A 25,761-nucleotide genomic window follows, 5' to 3' on the forward strand; every position below is an offset into this window, starting at 1 on the left:
TTAAATCTTTTTTACAGAGACAGGGTCTTACTATGTTACCCAGGCTGGTCTTGAACTCCTGTACTCAAGCTATCCTCCCCCCTCAGCCTCCCAAAGTGCTGGGATTACAGGCGTGAGCCACCATGCCTAACGAAGCTCTCATTCTTAATCACTGTAGTGTTTATTAGGTATATTGTGGCCTTAGGATATTATATGATCTCTCTGTTTAATTTCTTCATTTGTAAGGGTACAAAAATATTTACGTTGAGGGTTTTAAAAATGAGATTAAGTGAAATAATGTACTTATTTTTTCAACAAGTGTTTGTTGACCTCCTACTGTGCTGGGATGAATACCAGGCATTGTTCCAGGTCCAGACAAAGCAAGACAGCACAGTCCGTACTCCAACAGAACTTAGAATCAGAGGTGGGGAGGCCAGACAGTAAAGGGCATACTAGGCAATTTCAGGACATCTAAGCACTGGTGAGGAGACAACACCTTTAGACACAGTGGTCTGGGAAGGCTTACTGGAGGAGGTGACCCCTGGCCTGAAGCCCTTCCCACGAAAGGGAGTAAACTATGCAAAGACAGGGGAGGAGCAGTCCAGCCTGCCCAGAGTGAGTGCTGAACCTCTTTTTCACCAACAAAGCAAGGGAGATTGGGGTACTTCCTTGCATGGCCATTGTTTTTAGAAGAGAGCACACTCTGTCAGCTAGACTAGATCTTAATGTGACAAAAGACAGGCCAGGCCAGCCAGTTTTTCACAATCTATTCCAGCTTGTACATTTATAACTCTTCTTAACAGGGTACTGCAAACCTGGGTTTCTGAGAACCAATCTTTGTAAAAGTGTCTTGAATTCCTTGGTAATTGTTTCCTTTTAAGCATATAACTTTTATTCTTAATAAACTGCTTTTTAAATTAATGGTAGTTGTTGTCCAAAGGAAGTCTGATCTGTGTTTCTGAAACTTCAATGATCTTATGTTTCTAATTAAGGAATTGGATGAAGACATGCATCAGAAAATTGCAAGGGAGATGAACCTCTCTGAAACTGCTTTTATCCGAAAACTGCACCCGACAGACAACTTTGCACAAAGTAAATATGCTTTTTTTTTTTTTTTTTTTTTTAAAGAACTGCTCTGTCGCCCAGGCTGGAGGGCAGTGGCATGAATTTGGCTCACTGCAACCTCCACTTCCTGGATTCAAGCAATTGTGCCTCAGCCTCCCCAAGTGCTGGGATTAAAGGCATGAGCCACCACTTTACAATCATTCTTGAATGACACCAGAAATTATTTTTAGGTGGGGGAATGATCTTTAAGGAAAATGCCCCCTTATTATTTGCATGCAGACAGTAGATAGAGCGGGAGATTCTGATTTCGTTTTCAGTTCATCTGGGGGAAAGGGTGTTGGTGAACCTGAATGTTTCCATTCCAGATCTAGCACTGGGGAGCCCTAGGATGCTTGCCTAGCCATCATTCCTCCTTTTACAACATGTTTTGGTTGTTCATCATTCTAGAGAAATATTTAGGAAAGAAGAAAATGAGAAATCTGTGACCTGCTTGCATGGGAATGATCTCATCTCTCTTTGGCTTTTCCTACCCTCAGGTTCCTGCTTTGGACTAAGATGGTTTACACCGGCAAGTGAGGTCCCACTCTGTGGCCACGCCACCCTGGCTTCTGCAGCTGTGCTGTTTCACAAAATAAGTAATGTGATTTTCTTTAATGAATCTAACATTTAGCAAATGGCATTTTTTTTTAAGTTCTCCCACACTTATTCTGATGGTCCAAAGTGACTGGTATAAAGACTTTGTAGAGTTTACTTCATGCTATTCATAATGCAGAAACAAAACCAGTGACCTTCAGTAGCACTTTTGCCTTTCTGAGTATGTGCCCAGCATCACTGGAAAGCTGCAGTCAGAATGCTATTTTTTAAACCGGAGATCTCTGGTCTTTGTGAAGCTTGCATGGACAGAATTGTCATCTCATACGATATGAGATTGGGGACCAACAGGAACATTTTGCTCCAATTATTTCCTCTTCCACATTGAAATTCATTTCACAGTAAGAGATTCTTCAATAAACTTTTTTTTTTTTTTTTTTTTTTGAGATGTAGCCTGGCTCGGTTGCCCAGGCTGGAGTGCAGAGTTGGGATATCAGTTCACTGCAACCTCTGACTCCTGAGCTCAAGCCATCCTCCCACTTCAACCTCCAAAGTAGCTGGGACCACAGGTGCACACTACCACACCTGGCTAATTTTTGTATTTTTGGTAGAGACAGGGTTTTGCTGTGTTGCCCAGGCTGGTCTCAAATTCCTGAGCTCAATTGATCCACCCACCTTGGCCTCCCAAAGTGCTGGGATTACAGGCATGAGCCACCACGCCCAGCCAATAAGAGCTTCTTTGCTCTGAATTTTAAAGATTCCTGGGCTCCCACTGTATATGTACATTCACCTTAAGAGGAGTTGCAGCACCTTAATCCTGCCAGTTTCTGTCTTAGCTGCATTTAGTTTAATGGACAAAGATCAGGGCCTTGTGGGGATGGGACAGAGGAGAGATTCCTGGGAAATGCCCTAAAACAGGAGATGGAAGCAGCCAGAAACAAGCATAGACAGCAAACGGAAATGGAAACAAGGAAAGAAACAGGATGATACGACAGAAGGTCACTGTGGGGGTTGGGCAAAACCCCGTCTCTACTAAAAATACAAAAATTAGCCAAGCCTGGTGGTGCATGCCTGTAGTCCCAGCTACTCAGGAGGCTGAGGCAGGAGAATCACTTGAATCTGGAAGGTGGCGGTTGCAGTGAGCTGAGATTGTGCCATTGCACTCCAGCCTGGGTGACAGAGCGAGACTCTGCCTCAAGGAAAGGAAAAAAAGAAAGCAGGATTGAAGAGAGGGAGAAATTGAACTGCAGAGTAGTAGCAACAAAGAAATCCATGGGGAGCTCTAAAAGCTGGACATTTTTTCAAGTAGTATAGTTCCAAGTAGAGGCAGAGATTCAGGCCTTTTTACCCTCCATGGACCAGTCCCCAAAACCTGGAAAAGATGTATGACTTTGGACAAGGTAGCTCTACTCAGCCAAGGGTAACTCCAAGAGAGTGACTCAGTTGAGAGCTGTAGGCCACCAGTACTCTGGGCAAGCAGGGTCAGGGCCGGGTATAGGCAGAGCCAGCAAGGCCCCAGGTTGCAGCTGAGAGCAGGTGCCTCCTTACATTTTGTACCCTATGGTACTTCCTTGCCTCATGGAGTCCCAGTCCTGAGGCCATGGGTCGGACATAGAATCTGGATCAGCACCCACTAGAGAAGGAGAACTTTGGGCTAAAGGATAAGATGAAGCATCTGTGGGACGAGCTAGAGTGAGAGGAGGAGCATCCCAGGCAGAGGCTAGCAATTACAAAGCCCCTGGGACCTGTCTATATGATTGGCGGGGATAAAGTTGAGAGGCCATATAATATAATTCAATATACATTTCAAAAAGATGATTTTGGTATCTGTGGATAGGGGACACGTGCAAAGGCAAGCAGACATTCTGAAATGTTTAGGAATTGAGTCTTGAAAAATAGGATTTACTGAAATTAAATTGAGTGTCTTTTGTTTTTTTGTTTTTGTCTTTTTTGAGATGGAGTTTTGCTCTTGTCACCAAGGCTGGAGTGCAATGGCAAGATCTCGGCTCACTGCAACCTTTGCCTCCTGTGTTTAAGTGATTCTCCTGCCTCAGCCTCCCAAGTAGCTGGGATTACAGGCGCCTGCCACCACGCCTGGCTAATTTTTGTATTTTTAGTAGAGATGGGGTTTTACTATGTTGGCCAGGCTGGTCTCAAACTCCTGACTTCAGGTGAACCACCTGCCTCGACCTCCCAAAGCAAGATTGAGTGTCTTTTGAAAACTGGACTCCACATGGGTTGGTTTGATGCTGAGGTTTGGAATAATAACACCCTGGAACCCCCCATAGGGGCAGTCTTAAGGTTAGATAAGATATGAAAAAATGCTTTGTAAATAGTAATGTCTTACATCGATTGTAATGAGAAAAATTAAGCTTTGTGTTTCCAAATGTCAATTTTATGCTCAGTGAAAGTTAATAAGTCAAAGTTCTTCACCTTTGACATGTGATTTCAATTTTACAAAAATATTAAGGGAGAGAAAAGAATTAGGTCACCATTCTTTGTTTTCACTAAAAATGTTATACACAGTGATAAGTAGCCCAAGGTGTATCAGTAACATGGGATGCCAGCATTTGTGGTGCATTCTTTAAATCACATTGCTGTGTACAAAGTTTGGTTTATTTAGGATAAACCACATTTATTTCATATAAAACTGATATTTACAACTTAAATGTTTTGTTATTCCCTTGGCATATCTTAGACTAGAAGAGGTTATGACTCTATGGTTGTTGCTGCAGGATATTTTAAAATCTGTATTAGAAACATTTTAGGCTAGGTGCAGTGGTTCACGCCTGTAATCCCAACACTTTGGGAGCCAAGGTGGGAGGATCGCTTCAGTCTAGAACTTAGAGACCAGCTTGGGCAACATAGTGAGACCCTGCCTTTGCAAAATATTTAAAAATTATCAAGGCATTATGGCTCATGCCTGTAGTCCCAGCTACTCAGGAGGCTGAGGTGTGAGGATTGCTTGAGCTCAGGGGGTTAAGGCTGCAGTGAGCCAGTCCCCAGCCTGGGCAACAGAGTGAGACAGTTCCTCAAAGAAAGAGAAAACATTATAAAAGGTAGGTTTAATGTATTAATCTCATTTTATAGAGGAGGAAACCAAGATTTAAGGAGGCTGGCCAGGTGTGGTGGCTCACGCCTGTAATCCCAGCACTTTGGGAGGCTGAGGCAGGTGGATCACTTGCGGTCAGGAGTTTGAGACCAGCCTGACCAACATGATAAAACCTCGTCTCTACTAAAAATACAGAAATTAGCTGGGTGTGATGGTGCACATCTGTAATTCCAGCTTCTTGGGAGGCTGAGGTGGGAGAATCACTTGAACGTGGGAGGCAGAGGGTACAGTGAGCTGAGATCGCGCCACTGCACTCCAACCTGGGCAACACAGTGAGACCCTGTCTCAAGAAAAAGAAAAGGAGGCTAAGTTAGTAAGGGCACAGTAAGCAATAAACAGCTGGGATCTGAAGACTTGAAGTATGACGCAACATCCAATCAGTTTTGTTCTTGGTTCTCAAGCTAGAATCTAGTGAGAGTTTTCTCCATTCTAGACCCCAGCAACCCAAACCTCGCTCCGTCATAGAAAAGGATGGCATTGCCAGAAAATCTAAGACAATGCAAAGGTGTTTGAAATGGACATACAAATATATGACAAAGTTTATTTCCTATTTCTTGATTCCTATTTTGGCCAGAAAACATGAATAGCACACTCACGTTTGTTACTCTGAGTGGAGAACTAAGGGCCAGACAAGCAGACGATGGCATCGTCCTGGACTTGCCTCTTTATCCAGTCTACCCCCAGGTCAGCTCTTTGTAATTATTGCCCTAAGCCGTGTACAACTGACAGCTCTCCTGTTTTATAATAATTTTGTTTTTTTCCCCCCCATCTAGGACTTCCATGAAGTAGAGGACTTGATAAAGGTTGGTAAAAAGAATCAAACCTGAGCCTAGTTATTTGTTATTGTTTGCACACAAAGATTTGGTACCATTTGATCCCTAAAGATAGGCATTCTACCAATATAAATGTTACAGTGTTTCAGGTTTGAATTTTAATGTTCAGTCTATTTGGTGAGAAGGTTGACCAGTTTTCCTTGGCTCCTGATTGTCAGTGCTGGCCCCATGGTAGGATGGAGGGAAGAGACACTGTTAGGTGACAGGCTGAAAGGCACAAAAGAACCAATAGAGGTGGTGAAGAAGAGGGAGAATAGGATGTCTTAAGGAAATGTAAGTTTCTGGGAGAAGACCAGCCTTTAGGGAAATTAAGGGATGTTGAATTTCTGTACTTTTCTAGCTAGAAGGAGAGGAATGGGTCCCGAGCATGGCCATGCTAGTTCAGGTATGAAAGTTGGGAATTCCTGGCAGGAAGAGGTCATTCGATAAAATCCATACACACAAGGTGGAGGGAAAAAATGGAACCTTCCTGGCAGCTGTCAGTGGCCCCAGTTTCTGTAGTAAAGTATGGGACTGAGGTGGGGGAGAGCTGTGCTTTGATAGAGGAAACCAAGAAAGCATGAGTACCTTACAGATAAGACAAGATACGGAACGTGGGCTCCTCATGGGGTCTGTGTGGGCCTGGGGCTTAATGATATTAATAATGATGAAACATTTTGAGAGTCTCTCTCTGTGCAGTGCCACATACTGAGCATTTCACTTGCATTGTCCATTTAATTCTCAATGTTTCTCAATGAGGTAGGCACTGCAGTTGTCCCATGAAGGTTCTGCAGGGCTAGAGCAGCCCTGGATGACCAGGGTCTTGGTGTGTAGAGAAGAGAGGACCCAGGTCAGGACCAGGGCAAGGGCTGTCATGAGAAAAATGATTCTGTAGCTTAGCCTATTGTGAGTACTACTATTTCTCAGTGAATTTTTAACTACAGCATTTGTAATCTGTAGTATTTGGCTTTATCTATGTTTTGAAAGAATATAAACAAATAAGCATGATGGATCCTGATTTTATACTCAGCCCCACCCATGGCTTGGGTTTTGGAGGGGATTAAAGACAAATTTAAAAACAAACTGCTTTAAACATACTGGTAAGAAAGTGGAAAAAACCTTATAATGGTAGACCTTGTTCATGGTAGAAAGAACTTAACTTATCATCAGAGTCAGCATTTATTAAATGGGATAACAAAGGGTTGTAAGTATTGCCATTTTGTGTTCTTCCCTAGAAACTGGCAGTAAGATTCCCAGCGGAGAATTAAACTTTTTTTTTTTTTTTTTTTTTTTGAGACGGAGTTCGCTCTTGTTGCCCAGGTTGGAGTGCAATGGTGTGATCTCGGCTCACCACAACCTCCACCTCCTGGGTTCTAGCAATTCTTGTGCCTCAGCCCCCTGAGTAGCTGGGATTACAGGCATGCACCACCATGCCTGGCTAATTTTGTATTTTTAGTAGAGATGGGGTGTCTCTGTGTTGGTCAGGCTGGTCTTGAACTCCTGAGCTCAGGTGATCCGCCTGCCTCGGCCTCCCACAGTGCTGGGATTATAGGCGTGAGCCACCATGCCCACCCTTAAACTTTCAAATCAACGTACGAACCCATGCAGATAAGGGCAGGGTTCGAGAGACTAAGGCTCTGGAGAACAGGTGGGATCTGGCTGTAGGAGTTCCCATTTCTTGAGGAAGTGATGTTGGTCAGCCCATAGTCACAGAGGCAGAAAGCCCAAGTACCACCCAAGGCAGAAGGAATTCTGGATGTGGGAACTGGAGTGTCTTGGCCTCTAACAAGGATTACAGAATCTAAAGCCACCCAGTGACTACCATACAACTACCATGTAATTACCATCTGCTGGGCTTGGCAGCTGGGGCTGGTGCCAAAGGATGGCTTGGTGGTGTGGGAAGGGGTTGTCTCCTCATAATCCCCCTCAATGCCCCAAGCCACCCTCAAACAAACATACAAACAAATGATGTTCCTGGATTTCAGCAAGATTATGTGCAGTCAGGTGGAGTGAACCAGGGTATCTTGAGAACAGGTTATGTTATTGATCTGTCACATACACTCTAGTGAAAGTGGTATGCTTGCCAAACAGAGCAGCGTAAGACGAGCCCTCTAGTCCCTACTTCCAATCAAACTGCTAGCCCTGAGTCTTTGCCACGTGGAATGTTCTAATTGCTGCTGCAGATACTCCACATACATTATTTTATTTAATCCTTATAGGTCTAAGAGGTGGACATGAGGCCATCTCTAAAGATGGTGGACAGTAGGGATGTAGAGCTTTTTCTCTGACCTTCTCAGACCTGGGCCAAGATGTGTGTGTGTGTGTGTGTGTGTGTGTGTGTGTGTGTGTGTGTGTGTGTGTGTGATCTTTGGCTTTTCTAAGTCTCTTTCCCCTTCTCTGTGGGGAGAATACCTACTTGAAGGAGTTGTGCATTGAGGCACATAGTAGGCACTTGTGAGCAATGCCTTTTTTTTTTTTTGAGATGGAGTCTCACTCTGTCTCTCAGGCTGGAGTGCAGTGGTGCGATCTCAGCCAAGTGATTCTTGGCTCACAAGTGATTCTTGGTTCACCAGGTTCGAGTGATTCTCTTGCCTCAGCCTCCCGAGTAGCTGGGATTACAGGAGTGCACCACCATGCCCGACTAATTTTTGTATTTTAGTAGAGATGGGGTTTTGCCATGCTGGCCAGCCTGGTCTCGAGCTCCTGACCTCAGGAAAGTGCTGGACCTCAGCCTCCCAAAGTGCTGGGATTATAGGTGTGAGCCACTGCACCCGGCCGCAAGGCCTGTTTTCAGGCTCACAGAGGCCTGTTTGGTAGCCAGGAGACTGGCCATCCTTGGGGAACACCTTAAGCTCTGAAACTGCACTGACACTCTTGGGGACTGGAGACGATGGGTGTGCTTGGCTCACAGAGAATGTTCAATGAGAGGTCATTTCCTATTTCAGGGGATCAAGGACTTGGCCCAGGGCATGCCCCTGAGGAGTTTTTGGTCTGTCTCCACAGACTGCCATAGGCAACACACTGGTCCAGGACATCTGTTATTCTCCAGATACCCGAAAGCTCCTCCTCCGCCTCAGTGACACTTACAACAGGTAAGATTTTTGGTCGTATCAGCACTTTGGGGAGGGCTGAGTGCCCAGATTTATAGCTCTGCCTTGCAGCCAGAGCATTTCTTTCCCCAGTAGGAAGACATTCCTACTTGTTCTTCCCCGTCTTCCTGCTGAGCTGTTTGAGCTAGCTGCACCCTGGCCTGTTTACAGAATCTGTGTGGTGAGTGGGCTGTGAAATGGGTTTGTCCTAATCCGTCTGATTTATGAACCAGGTCATTTCTGGAGAACCTGAAAGTGAACACGGAGAATCTGCTGCAAGTTGAAAACACAGGGAAGGTGAAAGGGCTTATTCTTACCCTTAAAGGAGAGCCTGGTGGGCAGAGCCAGTCGTTTGACTTTTACTCCAGATATTTTGCACCATGGGTTGGTGTGGCTGAAGACCCAGTGACAGGTACTTTTTACTTGAGCCCAGGTGAGGGTTAAACAATGGAAGAGGAGGATCACACATAATTATTAAATGCACTTCATGTGACCTTTCAGGTGGCTTGGGTTTTGAGTTGCCTTATTCCTCTGTCTTTCCCCATTCCTGCCATCCCTTCACTGAAGTCTCACATGAAAAACATGAAGTAGAGCAGGCAGATAGCAGGGTTAAACCTGAGTGTCAGGCAGCCTGGGTTTACACTCCGAGCTTCCTAGCTCTTGACCTTGGGCAAGTGACTTGACTTTTAAAGTTCTCAGTTCCCTCCTCTATAAATTGTATGTAATACCTGATAGGGGTATAACAACACAGTGCCTGTTAAGGGCTTAACACGGTGCCTGGCACGTAGTAAGTGCCCAATAACTACTAGCTGTTATATTGTATTCTGTTTTTTTGAGATAGGGTCTCACTGCATCACCCAGGCTGGAATGGAGTGGCACGATCTCAGTTCACTGCAACCTCGGCCTCCCAGGTTCAAGTGATTCTCCTGCCTCAGCCTCCCAAGTAGCTGGGACTACAGGCGTCCACCACCACACCTGGCTATTTTTTGTATTTTTAGTAGAGATAGGGTTTCAACATGTTGGCCAGGATTGTCCTGAACTCCTGAGCTCAAATGGTCCTTCCTTGGCCTTCCAAAGTGCTGGGATTACAGGCATGAGCCACTGCGCCTAGCCAACTATCTATTTTAATATTAACAACAAAACTAGCTCCTTGAGCCAACACTTCTAGATTGTCCGCCACCTGGGAGCAGAGGGATGAGTCAAAGATGGGCAGAAATGTCATGACTCCTACTCTCACCCTTTTTGGGAACAGTGGGCTGCACTGCAAAGGACAAGAAAGCTTGATGTGGGAGGATGTGGGTGGGATGGTGAAGGGGCCACAGGAAGCTGGGCAGAGCCTTCAAGGCTCCATTCTGGTAAGATGGCAGGGCCTGGATGGTTCAGTCACTCTGTGAGGAACAAAACACGTGAAATTCAAAACTCAGCAAACAAGCACTTTTAAAGACTCAGGAAAATGCCCAACAATATCCAAACAGTCCAGCTTCCCCATGGAAGAAAAGTTCTGAGCAGATTTGCACATGCACAGCTGCTTCACAAAGATTTTAATTGGCACAGAGTGCAAGTTTTTTTTTTTTTTCCCTGTAATAATGCTTTTCTAGAGTGTAAAGGCCCTTGGACTTGGATTTTGATGACCAACCATCTGGGTTTGCTTGGGACTGAGGGGTTTCTCAGGATACAGAACTTTCAGTGCTAAAACCAGAACAGTCTTGTGCGAACCAAGATGGTTGGTTGCCTTACTTGAACATCCCATAACACCTTTTTATTTTTTTTTGAGATGGACTCTCTCTCTGTTGCCTAGGCTGGAGTGCAATGGCATGATCTCAGCTCTCTGCACCCTCCGCCTCCAGAGTTCAAGAGATTCTCCTACCTCAGCCTCCCAAGTAGCTGGGATTACAGGCACCTGCCACCATGCCAGGCTAATTTTTTGTATTTAAGTAGAAAGAGGGTTTTGCCATGTTGGCCAGGCTGGTCTCGAACTCCTAGCCTCAGGTGATCCACCCGCCTCGGACTCCCAAAGTGCTGGGATTACAGGCGTGAGCCACCGCGCCCGGCCCCATAACACTTAGTAGGTTTTCCTAAATGAGAGGCTTTTCCTCCCCATCTTTTTCTCTGCAAAATATTTTTCTGTCAGTTATTGCTATATATTTTGTTATTTCATTTTAAAATCTAATCTCTGATCTAAATCTAGAGTACAAACATGAAAAAATACCTCACTAAAAAAGAAGTTCTTTTGGCACCAAAAGCTCAGGAATGTTAGCTTGGTGGAAAATTTAGCCTTTTGGCCAGGTGCAGTGGCTCATGCCTCTAATCCCATCACTTTGGGAGACTGAGGTGGGAGGACTGCATGAGGCCAGGAGTTTCAGAGCAGCCTGAGCAACATAGGGAGACCCCATCTCTACAAAAAATTAAAGATGTAGAAAGACTTATGCAAGTCTGGGCACGGTGGCTCATGCCTGTAATTCCAGCCCTTTGGGAGGCTGAAATGGGTGAATCACTTGAGGTCAGGAGTTCAAGAACAGCCTGGCTAACATGGTAAAACCCTGTCTCCACTAAAAATACGAAAATCAGCTGGGCGTGACGGCTCATGCCTGTAATCCCAGCTACTCAGGAGGCTGAGGCAGGAGAGTCACTTCCGCCTGGGAGGCGGAGGTTGCAGTGAGCCAAGATTGTGCCACTGCACTCCAGCCTGGGCGACAGAGCAACACTCCGTCTCAAAAAAAAAAAAAAAAGAAAAAAAAAAAAGAAAAAAAAATTACGCAAAGGCCTTGATTCTCCTACCAAGGGCTAACAATTAGCTGGTAGACAAGACAAGAATTAAAACCTGCAGTCTAATTCAGCCTTAAGAAACTGTAACGACCAGTCACAGTGGCTTATACCTATAATCCCAGCACTTTGGGAAGCTGAGGCAGGTGGATCTCTTGAGATCAGGAATTCGAGACCAGGCTGGGCAACATGGCGAAACCTCATCTCTACAACAAATACAAAAATTAGCCAGGCATAGTGACGTGCACCTGTAGTTCCAGCTACTTGTGGGGCGCTAAGGTAGGAGGATGACTTGAGAATGGGATGTCCACACTGCAGTAAGCCGTGATTGTGCCACTGCACTCCAGGCCGGACAACAGAGCATGACTCTGTCTCAAAAAATAAATAAAATAAATAAAAATTAAATAAAAGAAAAAGACAAAAGGAAAGAAAAGAAACTGTAAGACCATTTGATACATAATTTGGCAGAGTTTATCCATAAATTCTATGTCTTCCTTTCTGTCTCCATTCATAATTCTACACCCTGAGGTGGCCTGGCCAACATAATGATTTAGGTGATCTAGGGTTTAGTTAAACTGGATAATTGATTGTAATTGCTTAGAAATTTACCACAAAATTGCCTCTGTTTTCATTGGGATTATCTCCTAACTTTTCACTTCTTTTGAGGGTCTGCACATGCTGTTCTCAGCAGCTACTGGTCCCAGCAGCTGGGGAAGAAAGAAATGCATGGTAGGACAGCTCTTTACCAATTTCTTTTTTATTTGCCTAATTCAAAGCTAGTGTTCCTTCTCATATGTACTATCCCCTTGAAAATGTAATAAAATGTTACGTATCACCCATGTGAAAATGAAAGGTTTTAAAATTCCTTCACTCTTAAAGATCCTCCACCCCAAACATCCTTCACCTCTGCCTCCCCCAACATACAGAGACTATACAGACACAGACACAGTAACTGCCCAATAAGTGTTTGTTGAATAAAATTAGCTGTATAACTTTGGCCCAGAGAGGTTATTTATAATGTGATGGGTTGAGACTGGATGATCACCAAGGTTCCTTACTGCTATTGCTCGTCACAGGATTGAATCAAACAAATTACTTTGGAACCAAGTCCCCTAGTGATTAATGTATTGCTTAGAGGCAAAGAAAAATGATGGCAGCTGATGGAGGCTGCACTGCCCTGATCATCCAAGGAGGAGTCTGTGACCCTGATTTGGAGAGAACAGGGTGGCTATTCATTTTCCTTGGAGAGTCTAATTATTCTCCTAAGTACTGAGCTCCTAGAAGATTGAGGCTGTGCCTGTTTTGTCTACCTGGCACACGTGGTTGCTTGAATATGTTATGAGTGAATGAACTCCCTCTGTCCTATTCAGCGCTGAGAAGATGGGGGCCTTCTCAGGAGGACTGAGACCACCCTTCTTCATCTCCTTAGAGTTATAGGCCTGCCTCTATTGTTTCAAACATCTTTGCTTACTCCTAGAGAGAGCTGGGGAAGAAGCGATGAGTGGGGTGTGTCTGGGCCATTACAGGAATTAGTAGAGGAGGTGGCCCAGGAAAAGGCTCAGGAAGGGAGCATGTGGAGCTGTGTGTTTTGTAGATCAAATTGAGTTTGTGGCTCTCTCAGTCTGCAGGAAAATGGGGATGGGAGTGGGCAGTACCATAAACAGATGAAGGAGTTTATTCTTGAAACTGGTCTGGGAGGACTCTAAGATTTGTAATAAGTCTTTCACTATGCTTTGTTAATTTAAAAGGGTGAAAATACTCTTAATTTGACTTGTTTGTTTTCTTTAGCATTTCAGTGTTCCCAACGAGGAGGAGAGCTGGGAATTTCACTTCGTCCAGATGGAAGGGTTGACATTAGAGGAGGTGCAGCTGTTGTTTTAGAGGGCACGCTGACAGCCTAGAGGTGCACTGACTGCTGCTGTCTCTAACCACCAAGTATTTTCTGCACAAAAACAAATGTAAGGGACTGCCTTTAGCAAATGTGCATAGTAGTTTACTTAATCCCCATGTTTAAAATTGAAAAATGGGCTAGGCACAGTGGCTCACGCCTGTAATCCTAGCACTTTGGGAGGCCAAGGTGGGCGGATCACCTTAGGTCAGGGGTTCGATACCAGCCTGGCCAACATGGTGAAACCCCGTCTCTACTAAAAATACAAAAATGAGCTGGGTATGGTGCTGTATGCCTGTAATCCCAGCTACTCGGGAGGCTGAGGCAAGGAGAATCACTTGAACCCGGGAGGCAGAGGTTGCAGTGAGCCAAGATCGCACCACTGCGCTCCAGCCTGGACGACAGAGTGAGACTCCGTCCCCACAAAAATAAATAAATAAATAAATATAAATAAAAATTGAAAAATGAAGACATTTTAATGGAGATTTAATAGTGCTTCCAGACTAATGAACTAATGGAGTTTTGGCTCCACTCATGAGTGTATTTGAAATGTAAGTAACCAGCTACAAAGAATAATGTCTCTTCATTTGATTATGACTACCAATCAAGAGAAGGAGGAATACATTTCTGAGGAGTGAAGCTAAACCATTTGAACTTAAATGAGTACCTGATTTTGCAGCCATTAAAATGAATCAATAACTATGTGGAAATAAAGAAAAAATATTTTATAATATAATACTAAGAAAGAAAGAGGACAGTAGGCCATAAAATGTTAGCAATGTTATGCTATGTCTATGTAGATAAGCATGGGCCATTAAAAATAGCAAACTGAAAACAGTTCATGTGTGGGGGGCAAGATTGGAAGTAATTTTAATGTATCTAACAAGTGATTTCCTTTATTGTTGTACTCATGTACAAAGACTAAAAATCAGGACGAATCCAGAAAATAAAAACAAAACAGTATGTATTAGGCTACTTCCTGTCGTAGTGAAATTAAACACTAAAAGTAATGTAATCTCAGCTGGGTGTGGCGGCTCATGCCTGTAATCCCAGCACTTTGGCAGGATGAGGCAGGAGGATTGTTTGAGCCTAGGAGTTCAAGACCAGCCTGGGCAACACAGCGAGACCCTGTCTCTATTTAAAAAAAAAAGTAATGTAATTTCAATCTTTTTCTTGATATATGACTTGAGAATGATATTGTAAAAGGAATTCTTCTCTTCAATAAAATGGGCTTTAACATAACTTTAAATTTAGTTAAATCTACGATCTTGAACACCTATAATCGACTTAGGGATGGGGACTTTTTAACGTCATTAAGAGTGTTTGTTTAAGGTGATCTCACTGATGGTGGTTCTCAGCCATCTCAAAAACTGCAAGCTAATCAATTAGACATTCTTTAATGACCCCAATTTTTTCACTTTAATTGCTACCATGTTTTCTGGTTTTACTGATTTTTGCTAAAGCATGTAAGAGTGAATTTATTATAGCAGTAATCTTGTGTTTCTCCTGATTTGCAATAAAGTCAATTGTTCACCAGCTTTAATGTCTTAACTTAATGAGTAACCAGTGCCCCCCGCCCCACCAGACCTCACAACTGATCACAACACTCCCATGGGTCATGATACCAAGGATGAGAATCACCAGAGGGTTTTCCCCCAATTTTGGATTTTCCCAACCTGAGACTGAACTATATGAATAAGTTTATATAAATGCATAGTTGAGAGGGCCTGAATTTGATCAGATCTGAATCTGATCTTTCAAATGTGTGCTAAATTCTTTTTTTTTTTTTTTTTGAGACAGAGTCTTGCTCTGTCGCCCAGGCTGGTGCCATCTTGGCTCACTGCAACCTCCACCTTCCAGGTTCAAATGATTCTCATGACACAGCCTCCAAAGTAGCTGGGATTACAGGCACCCACCACCATGCCTGGCTAATTTTTGTATTTTTAGTAGAGATGGGATTTTGCCATGTTGACCAGGATGGTGGTCTCAAACTCCTAGCCTCAAGTGATCCACCTGCCTTGGCTTCCCAAAGTGCTGGGATTACAGGCGTGAGCCACTGTGCCCGGTGGTGCTATATTCTTAATAGATATTTTTGGGAAAGAAATCTCTGAGATAACTCTGGATTCCTTTTCGCATGAAAGTTGTTATTTGTAGCACCTGACTTGACTTTTCATCCTATATTTTCAAACCACATATTCGCTTGTGTGATTTTTGTTTGAAATTGTCCAATGGATAGTTGAGTCCAAATAGTCAGAATACTGATTATGCTGTTTTCTGTACAGGTGCTGTTTATGTAAGAACACTGATTATGTTTACTGTGTTTCCTCAGCCTGCTGAAAATGGGCTCAGGGGCTGCAGCACACGTGTGTGGGAAGTAGCCACCAGGGAAGCAGGGACCAGGGCAGGACAAGCACACCTATTCAGTTAATAAACAAAACATCTATTTATCTTTATATAAATATGCCTACATGTATATAAAAATAAACATATTTAAACACTAAGGCCAGGCGTGGTGGCTCATGCCTGTAATCCTAGCATTTTGGGAGGCCGAGGTGGGTGGATCACTTGAGGTCAGGAGTTCGATACCAGCCTGGCCAACATGGTGAAACCCTGTCTCTACTAAAAATACAAAATTAGCCGGATGTGGTGGCAGGTACCTGTAATCCCAGCTACTCAGGAGGCTGAGGCAGGAGAATCACTTGAACCCAGGAGGCAGAAGTTTCAGTGAGCTGAGATCGCACCCTGCACTCCAGCCTAGGCGACAGAGCAAGACTGTCTAAAAATAAATAAATAAACACTAGGCCGGGCGCGGTGGCTCAAGCCTGTAATCCCAGCACTTTGGGAGGCCGAGACGGGCGGATCACGAGGTCAGGAGATCGAGACCATCCTGGCTAACACGGTGAAACCCCGTCTCTACTAAAAAATACAAAAAGCTATCCGGGCGAGGTGGCGGGCGCCTGTAGTCCCAGCTACTCGGGAGGCTGAGGCAGGAGAATGGCGTAAACCCGGGAGGCGGAGCTTGCAGTGAGCTGAGATCCGGCCACTGCACTCTAGCCTGGGCGACAGAGCGAGACTCCGTCTCAAAAAAAAAAATAAATAAATAAATAAACACTAAAATCACATTTGGTCTTGACCTGTGCATGTGTAGTCAAATTCTACTAAATAAATACATTATGATGGGATTTTAATTCATCAAGTTGGGAAGCTTATCATGTCTTGATGACATCTATGATTTAAGTCCATTTTGCCATTTTGCTGACTCTTCTTATTTTGGTTTTTTAGTCACTATGCAGCTTTGTAATGTTTGTTTGTTTCTTTGTTTTTAAGGGAAAAGGTCTTGCTCTTTTGCCCTTGCTTGTTGCCCAGGCTGGAGAGCAGTGGGGTGATCATAGCTCATCGCAGCCTTGAACTCCTGGGCTCAAGTGATCCTCCCACCCCAGCCTCCTGAGTAGCTAGGACTACAGGCATGTGCCTCCATGCCCAGCTAATTTTTGAATTGTTTGTAGAGGCAGGGTCCTGTTATGTTGCCCAGTCTGGTCGTGAACTCTTGGCTTCAAGTGATCCTCCTGCCTTGGCCTCCCAAATGATTGGCATTACAGGCATGAGCCACTGTGCCTGGCCAGCTTTTTATGTTTTTATACAAATATAAAAAGTGACATCTCTGGGTAGCAACAGCAAAGAGCCTCTAGGGTATACAATGTATAGTGAGTTATCTGCTGATATGAGCAGGGCAGGTTTGAGAGCCCTAGTTCCAGATAGGTTTGTTCCTGCCTCTTCCACCTCTGCCCACCTCTTGCCTACCTGATCTTACTGAGAATGGCCAGAGGTGAATGCAGAGGGAGGTTGTGAGAGCTGTTTCTGCTTGTATTAGTCCTTTTTCACACTGCTGATAAAGTCATACCTGAGACTACGTAATTTATAAAGAAAAAGAGTTTAGTGGACTCACAGTTTTACATGGCTGGGGAGGCCTCATGATCATGGTGAAGGTGAAAGGCACATCTTACATGGTGGCAGGCAAGAGAGAATGAGAGCCAAGCAAAAGGGGGAAACCCCTTATAAAACCAGCAGATCTAGTGAGACTTATTCAATACCACAAGAACAGTATGGGGGAAACTGCCCCCATGATTCAATTATTTCCCACCATCAGGTTTCTCCTACAACATGTGGGAATTATGGGAGCTACAATTCAAGGTGAGATTTGGGTGGGGACACAGGCAAACCATATCATTCCATTCTTGGTTCCTCCCAAATCTCATGTTCTCACATTTCAAAGCCAATCATGCCTTCCCAACAGTCTCCCAAAGTATTAACTCATTTCGGCATTAACTCAAAAGTCCAGAGTCCAAGCCTCATCTGAGACAAGGCAAGTCCCTTCCACCTATGAGCCTGTAAAATCAAAAGCAAGTTAGTTACTTCCTACATGCAATGGGGGTACAGGCATTGAGTAAATACAACTGTTACAAATGGGAGAAATCGGCCAAAACAAAGTGGCTACATACAGGTCCCAGGCAAGTCTGAAATCCACTGGGGCAGTCAAATCTTAAAGCTCCAAAATGATCTCTTTTGACTCCATGGCTTAATCCAGGCCACGCTGATGAAACAGATGGGCTCCCACAGCCTTGGGCAGCTCTACCCCTGTGGCTTTGCAGGGTATAGCCCCCCCTCATGGCTGCTTTCACAGGCTGATGTTGAGTGTCTGTGGAATTTTCCAGGTGCATGATGCAAGCTGTTGGTTGATCTACCATTATGGGGTCTGGAGGACAGTGGCCCTTCTCTTATAGCTCCACTAGGCAGTGCCCCAGTGGGGACTCTGTGTGGGGGCTTGCGCCCCACATTTCCCTTCCGCAGTGCCTTAGAGGTTCTCCATGAGGGCTCCATCCCTGCAGCACACTTCTGTCTGGACAACCAGGCAATTCCATAAATCCTCTGAAATCTAGGCAGAGGTTCCTAAACCTTGATTCTTGACTTCTGTGCTCCTGCAGGCTCAACACCATGTGGAAGCTGCCAAGGCTTGGGACTTGCACACGCTGAAGTAATGGCCCGAGCTATACCTTGGCCCCTTTTAGCCATGGCTAGAGCAGCTAGGATGCAGGGCACCAAGTCCCTAGGCTGCACACAGCAGGAGGGTCCTGGACCTGGCCCACAAAACCATTTTTTCTCTCCTAGGCCTTTGGGCCTATAGTGGGAGGAGCTGCCACAAGGTCTCTGACATGCCCTGGAGACATTTTCCCCATGGTGTTGGTGATAAACATTTGTCTACTTGTTATGCAAATTTCTGCAGCTGGCTTGAATTTCTCCTCAGAAAATGGGTTTTTCTTTTTCTATTACATCCTCAGACTGCAATATTTTTGGACTTTTATGCTTTGTTTCCCTTAAAACTGAATGCTTTTAACAGCACCCAAGTCACATCTTGAATGCTTTGCTGCTTAGAAGTTTTTCAGCCAGATACTCTAAATCATCTCCTTCAAGTTAAAAGTTCCACAGATCTCTAGGGCAGGGGCAAAATGTTGCTAGTCTCTTTGCTAAAACATAGCAAGAGTCATCTTTACTCCAGTTCCCAACAAGTTCTTCATCCCTGAGACCACCTCAGCCTGGATTTCATTGTCCGCATCATTATCAGCATTTTGGTCAAAGCCATTCAACAAGTGTCTAGGAAGTTCCAAACTTTCCCACATTTTCCTGTCTTCTTTTGAGCCCTCCAACTGTTCCAACCTCTGCCTGTTACTTAGTTCCAAAGTTGCTTCCACATTATTGGGTATCTTTACAGCAGTGCCCCACTCCTGGTACCAATTTACTGTATTAGTGTGTTTTCATGTTGCTGATAAAGGCATACCTGAGACTGGATAATTTACAAAGAAAAAGAGGTTTAATGGACTTACAGTTCCGCATGGCTGGGGAGGCCTCACAATTATGGCAGAAGGTGAAAGCATGTCTTACATGGTGGCATGCAAGAGAGAATGAGAGCCAAGAAAAAGGAGAAACCCTTTATAAAACCAGCAGATCTCGTGAGACTTATTCACTATCATGAGAACAGTATGGGGGAAACCGCCCCCATGATTTAGTTATCTCCCACCAGGTCCCTCACACAAGTTGTGGGAATTATGGGAGCTACAATTCAAGATCAGATCTGGATGGGGACACAGCCAAACCGTATCACTGCTTTCAAGTTTAATGTTGCTATTGGTTGAAAAAAGTGCTCCCAGTAAAGTTGGCATCCCATCTCTGGTGTATTGAATTAGACTAGATTATGCTAAAGTATAAAATATCTACAAAATCATAGTGACTTAAAATAACAAACATTTTATTTGACCTCAGTTGTCTAGTACAGGTCAGGAGGGGTGCTGTTCCTTGTGATCATGCAGGGGCTCAGGCTGATTTTTCATTCTGCCATCTCAATATGTGGTCTCTGTGGTTGTGGCAGCAGGAGGAAAGAGTGTATGGAGACCTTCCTGTGCTTTGGCTCAGAAGTGATAGGTGTCAATTCTGTTCACAGTCTTTGGCCAGAACTGGTCACATATCTCCACCTAACAGCCAAAAAGCTGAGAAATGTGAGAGCTCGTGGATGTATTCTGTGTACAGTAAATATAATTGCTATGCCTGGGAAAGATTTTCAGGCCACTCAGATGGTTCCCTCTAGGATGACATTACATGGGTAAACTTATCATAGCCCAGGGGATTAGGGGTACAGTCTCAAAAGCCTATTATGTAAATGCACCAAGAGTAAATCTATCTTTCAGGGGCAAACTCACATTAACCTAGCACATAGAGACTGACATAAAGCCAGAACACCAATTTGTTATTTTACAATGAGAAATGTAACCACAGAATAGATTAGATCAGAGCATTTTCTCCCTATTTTCATATCTGTTTGGGAAACCAAATTGTAATCCGAAAGCTCCTTGGTGACCAGGGAGCCAAAACAAGGAGCAAAATGGACTTAAATGGCAGATGTCATCAAGACATGATAAGCTTCCCCACTTTAACAACACAATAGAATCCCATCATACTGCACTTACTTTAGTCGAATTTGACTATGTGTGCTCAGGTCAAGGCCAAATGTGGTTTTAGTGTTGATTAATTGATTGATTGATTGAGATAGGGTCTTTCTCTGTCACCCAGGCTGAAGATCATAGCTCATTGCAGCCTTGACTTCTTGAGCTCAAGCCATCCTCCCACCCCAGCCTCCTGAGTAGCTGGGACCACAGGCACGTGCCAACACTCCTGGCTAATTTTTTGATTTTTTTGTAGAGATGAAGTCTCACTATGTTGCACAGGCTGGTCTCAAACTCCTGGGCACAAGTGACCTCCCTGCCTTGGCCTCCCAAAATGCTGAGATTATAGGTGTAAGCCGCCACACTTGGCCTAAATATATTCATTTTTGGTACAACTATGGTCCCTAGTTCAAGCAAACATCTCTGTCGAACACTCAACAAAACGGTGATTTGTTCTAGCACTGTAGAAAAAAAACTGGTAGTGCTATGCTTGTGAACTGGTGTATTTGTCTACTGTGCTTTACAGGTTATTCATGGGACTTTCTTTCTTTCTTTTTCTTTCTTTCTTTCTCTCTCTCTCTCTGTCTCACTCTCTCTCTCTCTTTCCTTCCTTCCTTCCTTCCTTCCTTCCTTCCTTCCTTCCTTCCTTCCTTCCTTCCTTCCTTTCTTTCTCTTTCTTTCTTTCTTTCTTTCTTTCTTTCTTTCTTTCTTTCTTTCTTTCTTTCTTTCTTCTTTCTTTTTTCTTTCTTTTCTTTCTTTCTCTTTCTTTCTTTCTTTCTTTCTTTCTTTCGTTCGTTCGTTCTTTCTTCCTTTCTTTCTCTCTCTCTTTCTTTCCTTTCTTTCTTTCTTCCTTTCCCTCCCTCCCTCCTCCCTCCCTCCCTCCCTCCCTTCCTTCCTTCCTTCCTTCCTTCCTTCTTTCCTTCCCTCCTTCCTTCCTTCCTTTTTGAGACAAAGTCTCACTCTGTGGCCCAGGCTGGAGTGCAGTGTAGTGATATTGGCTTACTCTGCCTCATGGTTTCCAGTGATTCTCTTGCCTCAGCCTCCCGAGTTGCTGGGACTACAGGCGCCCACCACCACACCTGGCTGATTTCCATATTTTTAGTAGAAACAGAGTTTCACCATATTGGCCAGGCTGGTGTTGAACTCCTGACCTCAGAAGATCTGCCTGCTTTGGCCTCCCAGAGTGTTGGGATTACAGGTGTAAGCCACCACACCCAGCCTATTTGTGGGATTTTCAAGGATAATCTTGGAAAACTTAATTTTTGCCTTATACATTATGGTAGCCTGCTTCCAAAATGATTTCCAGTGATCCCCATCTTCTGCTATCAGGTCCTTAGGCAGTCCCCTCCCATATTGCACCAGGATTGTTCTGTGAGACCAGTGGAATATCCAGAGGTAAAGCAGTTAGGTTATAAAAGGCTACACCTTCTGTTTTGGTCAGTTTCTGTCCGTCTACCTCCCTCTCTTGAATACCTTACCCTGTGGGAAGCCAGCTGCCTTATCATGGGCAGCCTTAAGAAGAAGCCCATGTAGCAATGAACTGAGGCCTTTGACCAACAGCCACATAAATGAGCTTCAAAGTGGACCTTCCCCGCTCTGGTCATCCTCAGATGATGCCATCCCACTGACACCTTGACAGTAGCCTTGTGAGAGACCCTGAACCAGAGGTACCCAGCTATGCTGCTCCAGATTGTTAACCCACAGAGACTGAGATAATAAATGTTCATAGTTTTAAGTAGCTAAATTTGACGTAATTTGTTTTGCAGCAAAAGAAAACGAATGCATATGCTGTCTTTATCTTTTATTTTTATTTTTATTTTTTATTTACTTTTTTGAGACAGAGTTTCACTCTTGTTGCCCAGGCTGGAGTGCAATGGCACGATCTTGGCTCACTGCAACCTCCGCCTCCTGGGTTCAAGCAATTCTCCTGCCTCAGCCTCCCAAGTAGCTGGGATTACAAGTGTGTACCACCATGCCTGGCTAATTTTGTATTTTTTAGTAGAAACGGGGTTTCTCCATGTTAGTCAGGCTGGTCTTGAACTCCTGACCTCAAGTGATCCACCTCCCTCGGCCTCCCAAAGTTCTGGGATTACAGGTGTGAGCCACCGTGCCCAGCCTTTTATCTTCTTTTTTAGAGACATAGTCTTGCTCTGTCCTTATCTTCTTAATTTTATTATGAAAATTTCAAACATATTCAAAAGTAGAGAATAGTGTGATGAGCCCCCATGAACCTATCCCTCAGGTTCAACAGTTTTAGTGCATGGCCAGTCATCTATACCCCACTTCAGAGCCCACTTCTTTTCTCCACTGGATTATTTTGAAGAAATCATACACTCTCATCAGCAAATATTTAAGTATTTATCTTTTAAATATAAGTACTCTTAAAAAAAAAAGTAACCTTAACACTAGTATCACTTCTGTGATAGACCATTAAGGTGGTGTGGTGTTCATGCCCTTATGTGATCACCTCCCCTTGACAGTGACTTGCTTATAACCAATAAGTACAACAAAGATGACGGAATGTATATGATTACATATATGTATTGCGTGGTTATGTTGTATAAGATTGTAGCATGGTCATGTTGGAGACTCCTTCTCCCTTGCTGGCTATGAGGATGCAAGTTACCATGTTGGGGAATATAAACCAAAAACTATCTGAGACAGGTCTCAATCAATTTAGGAAACTTATTTTGCCAAAGTTAAGGACATGCCTGTGACAGTCTCAGGATGTCCTGATGACATGTGCCAAGGTAGTCCGGCTACAGTTGGTTTTGTACATTTTAGAGAAGACATAAGGCATCAATCAATCAATACATGTAAGATGTCCATTGATTCAGTCTGGAAAGGTGAGACAACTGGGAGCAGGGGCTTCCAGGTCATAGGTGGATTCAAAGATGTTCTGATTGGCAATTGGTTGAAAGGGTTATTATCAATAGAAAGGAATATCTGGGTTATGATAAGGGGTTGTGGAGACCAAGGTTTTATTGTTTTTGATTTTGTTGTTTTTCTTTTTTTAATTTTAAGTTTCGGGATACATGTGCAGAATGTGCAGGTTTGTTACATAGGTACACATGGGCCATGGTGGTTTGCTGCACCTGTCAACAATCTAGGTTTTAAGCTCTGCATGCATTAGGTATTTGTCCTAATGCTCTCCTTCTCCTTGCCAAGGTTTTGTCATGCAGTTGAAGCCTCCAGGAGCACGCTTCAGAGAAAAAGATTGTAAATGTTTCTTATCAGACTTAAAGAGTCTGTTCTATCAGTAATTCCAAAAGGGAGGAGGGTATAACGAGGCATGTCCCCTTCCCATCATGGCCTGAGCTAGTTTTTCAGGTTAAGTTTGGAATGCCCTTGCCAAGAAGAGGGGTCCATTCAGATGGCTGAGGGGCTTAGAATTTTATTTTTGGTTTACAGGAACCCAAAAGGAACTCAGGGTGGTCTCTCAAAGCTGAAGGCAGCCTGTAGACAATAGCCAGCAGGAAAATGAAGCTCTCAGTCCTGTGAAAGCAAGGACCTGAATTTTGCCAACAACCTGAGTAAATTTGGAAGCAGGTCTTTCCCCAGTTGAGCATTCTTATGAGACTGAGACCCCAACCCTCACTAATACCTTGATTGCAGCTTTGAAGAGAATTCAGTCGTGCCTGGACTTCTGATCCACAGAAACTGTGAAATAATAGATGTGTGTTGTTTTCAGCTACTAAGTTTGTGGTAATATTGGTGCAGTAATAGAAAACTACTATCCAAAACATTGGAAGCAATTACTTAATATTATTGACTATCCAGTTAATGTTCCAGTTCCCCAATTGCCTTATATATTTTTTTCTGCAGTTTTGTTTTGTTTTGCTTTGTTTTGTTTTGTTTTGAGACAGAGTCTGACTCTGTCACCCAGGCTGGAATGCAGTGGCACGATCTCGCCTCACTGCAGCCTCCACCTTCCAGGTTCAAATGATTCTCTTGCTTCAGCCTCCCAAGTAACTGGGACAACAGGCATGCGCCATCAGGCCTGGCTATTTATTTATTTATTTATTTATTTATTTTTTGAGAAGGAGTCTCGCTCTGTCACCAGGCTGGACTACAGTGGCCCGATCTTGGCTCGCTGCAGCCTCCGCCTCCCTGATTCAAGCGATTTTCCTGCCTCATCCTCCCGAGTAGCTGGGACTACAGGTGTGTGCCACCACACCTGGCTAATTTTTGTATTTTTAGTAGAGATGGGGTCTCACCATGTTGGCCAGGCTGGTCTCAAACTCCTGACCTCAAGTGATCCGCCTGCCTTGGCCTCCCAAAGTGTTGAGATTACAGACATGAGCCACTGCGCCCAGCCTTTTCACAGTTTTTTTCTAAGACATGTTGACTTTAGCCTGCACTTGCATGAGGTGTGAGTCCACTATATGTAACCTGCCTCATAGCATAGTCTGGATTCTCCTTTCCATGCCTTAGCCTTTCTCTCAGATAAGAACTGCCTGGGCCCTGCCAAAGCTTGACTGCCTGAGCAAGATTTTCCAGAGCTTCCATGCTAACCAGTGCTGTCTTTCCACATGGATCAGATTATAGTCAAGCCATTCTGTTCCTTTAATGTTGCTAGACATTGCCCAATGTCCCAGGGAGGTGGGGGTGAGGGGGAAAATTCATTATTCTGCTGAGAACCACTGTTTTAAGTTTATTTCCCTTTTTTTCTTTCATTTCTTTGTTTTGTGGCTTAACTCTCAGAGGGTGAATTGTTTTCCTTTTTCCAAGTTCTTTTCAGGAGGGGAATCCCCCCTGCTGTCCATCCCTGTATCCTGCGAGTTAGGTACCCAGCTGGGATCTGATTTCACAGCCTGGGGTCAGATGTGTTATAAAGCAATCTTACATGGTTGGTAAAAAGCAATGTAAGACACCCTGCTAGAAGCTGGCAGGGCAGAGAGCTGGGGGGCAGGCGGCAAACGTGATTAGAGAGGGAGCTTACTGGGCTCTCAAGGGACTCACGCTAACTGTGGAGACCAGGCTCATCCTTTTATGAAAAGATAATGAGCTCTTGTGTGGGTCTGTGATTAAGGCCCACATATGGCACAGACACCAAGGGCGAAAGCAGGGGAGTATTGAAGAAAAGGGCTTAGAGAGATGAGGGTGTGAGCAAAGATTCAGAGAGGAACGCTCAGGGCATGTGTGGGTTTTGTCTAGGGTTTCTACATCTAGAAAGTAGTTGTTAGGTTCTGGGGGCACACAGAGAGAAATTTAAAAAACAGCAATTTTTAAACTAACAATCCAGTTGAATAGATAACACGTAAACACAAGGACAGATAAACAATACTGAAAGTTATTCTTACTGTTTTTTTTTTTTTTTTGGAAACTATTAAAATCTATAAAAAGAACTTAGAAATCGTAGCAATGGTGAGTCATTCCTAGTATATGAGTAAATTGTAGAACGGTGGTTCTCCGACGATCAGCATCAGCACCACCTGGGAGCTTGTTAGAAATGTGCATTCACAGCTGG

At 44.1% G+C, this 25,761-nt stretch overlaps 1 protein-coding gene across 5 annotated transcripts in view; it reads left to right on the forward strand.

The window, feature by feature from the left end:
* Positions 1-14,837, forward strand: part of PBLD (phenazine biosynthesis like protein domain containing) — a 46,157-nt gene extending 31,320 nt beyond the window's left edge. For all 5 annotated transcript variants that reach the window (XM_010375302.2, XM_030941556.1, XM_030941557.1 and 2 more), the window contains exons 3-10: positions 972-1,071; positions 1,581-1,679; positions 5,322-5,431; positions 5,521-5,550; positions 8,563-8,651; positions 8,882-9,060; positions 12,078-12,140; positions 13,200-14,837. In XM_010375302.2, the coding sequence (XP_010373604.2) occupies positions 972-1,071; positions 1,581-1,679; positions 5,322-5,431; positions 5,521-5,550; positions 8,563-8,651; positions 8,882-9,060; positions 12,078-12,140; positions 13,200-13,312 (783 nt within the window). In that variant the 3' untranslated portion in view covers positions 13,313-14,837. The remainder of the gene's footprint in view (positions 1-971; positions 1,072-1,580; positions 1,680-5,321; positions 5,432-5,520; positions 5,551-8,562; positions 8,652-8,881; positions 9,061-12,077; positions 12,141-13,199) is intronic.
* Positions 14,838-25,761: the final 10,924 nt, after the last annotated feature.

Source organism: Rhinopithecus roxellana, chromosome 11 (assembly GCF_007565055.1).
Source record: "Rhinopithecus roxellana isolate Shanxi Qingling chromosome 11, ASM756505v1, whole genome shotgun sequence".
Taxonomy (NCBI): Eukaryota; Metazoa; Chordata; class Mammalia; order Primates; family Cercopithecidae; genus Rhinopithecus; species Rhinopithecus roxellana.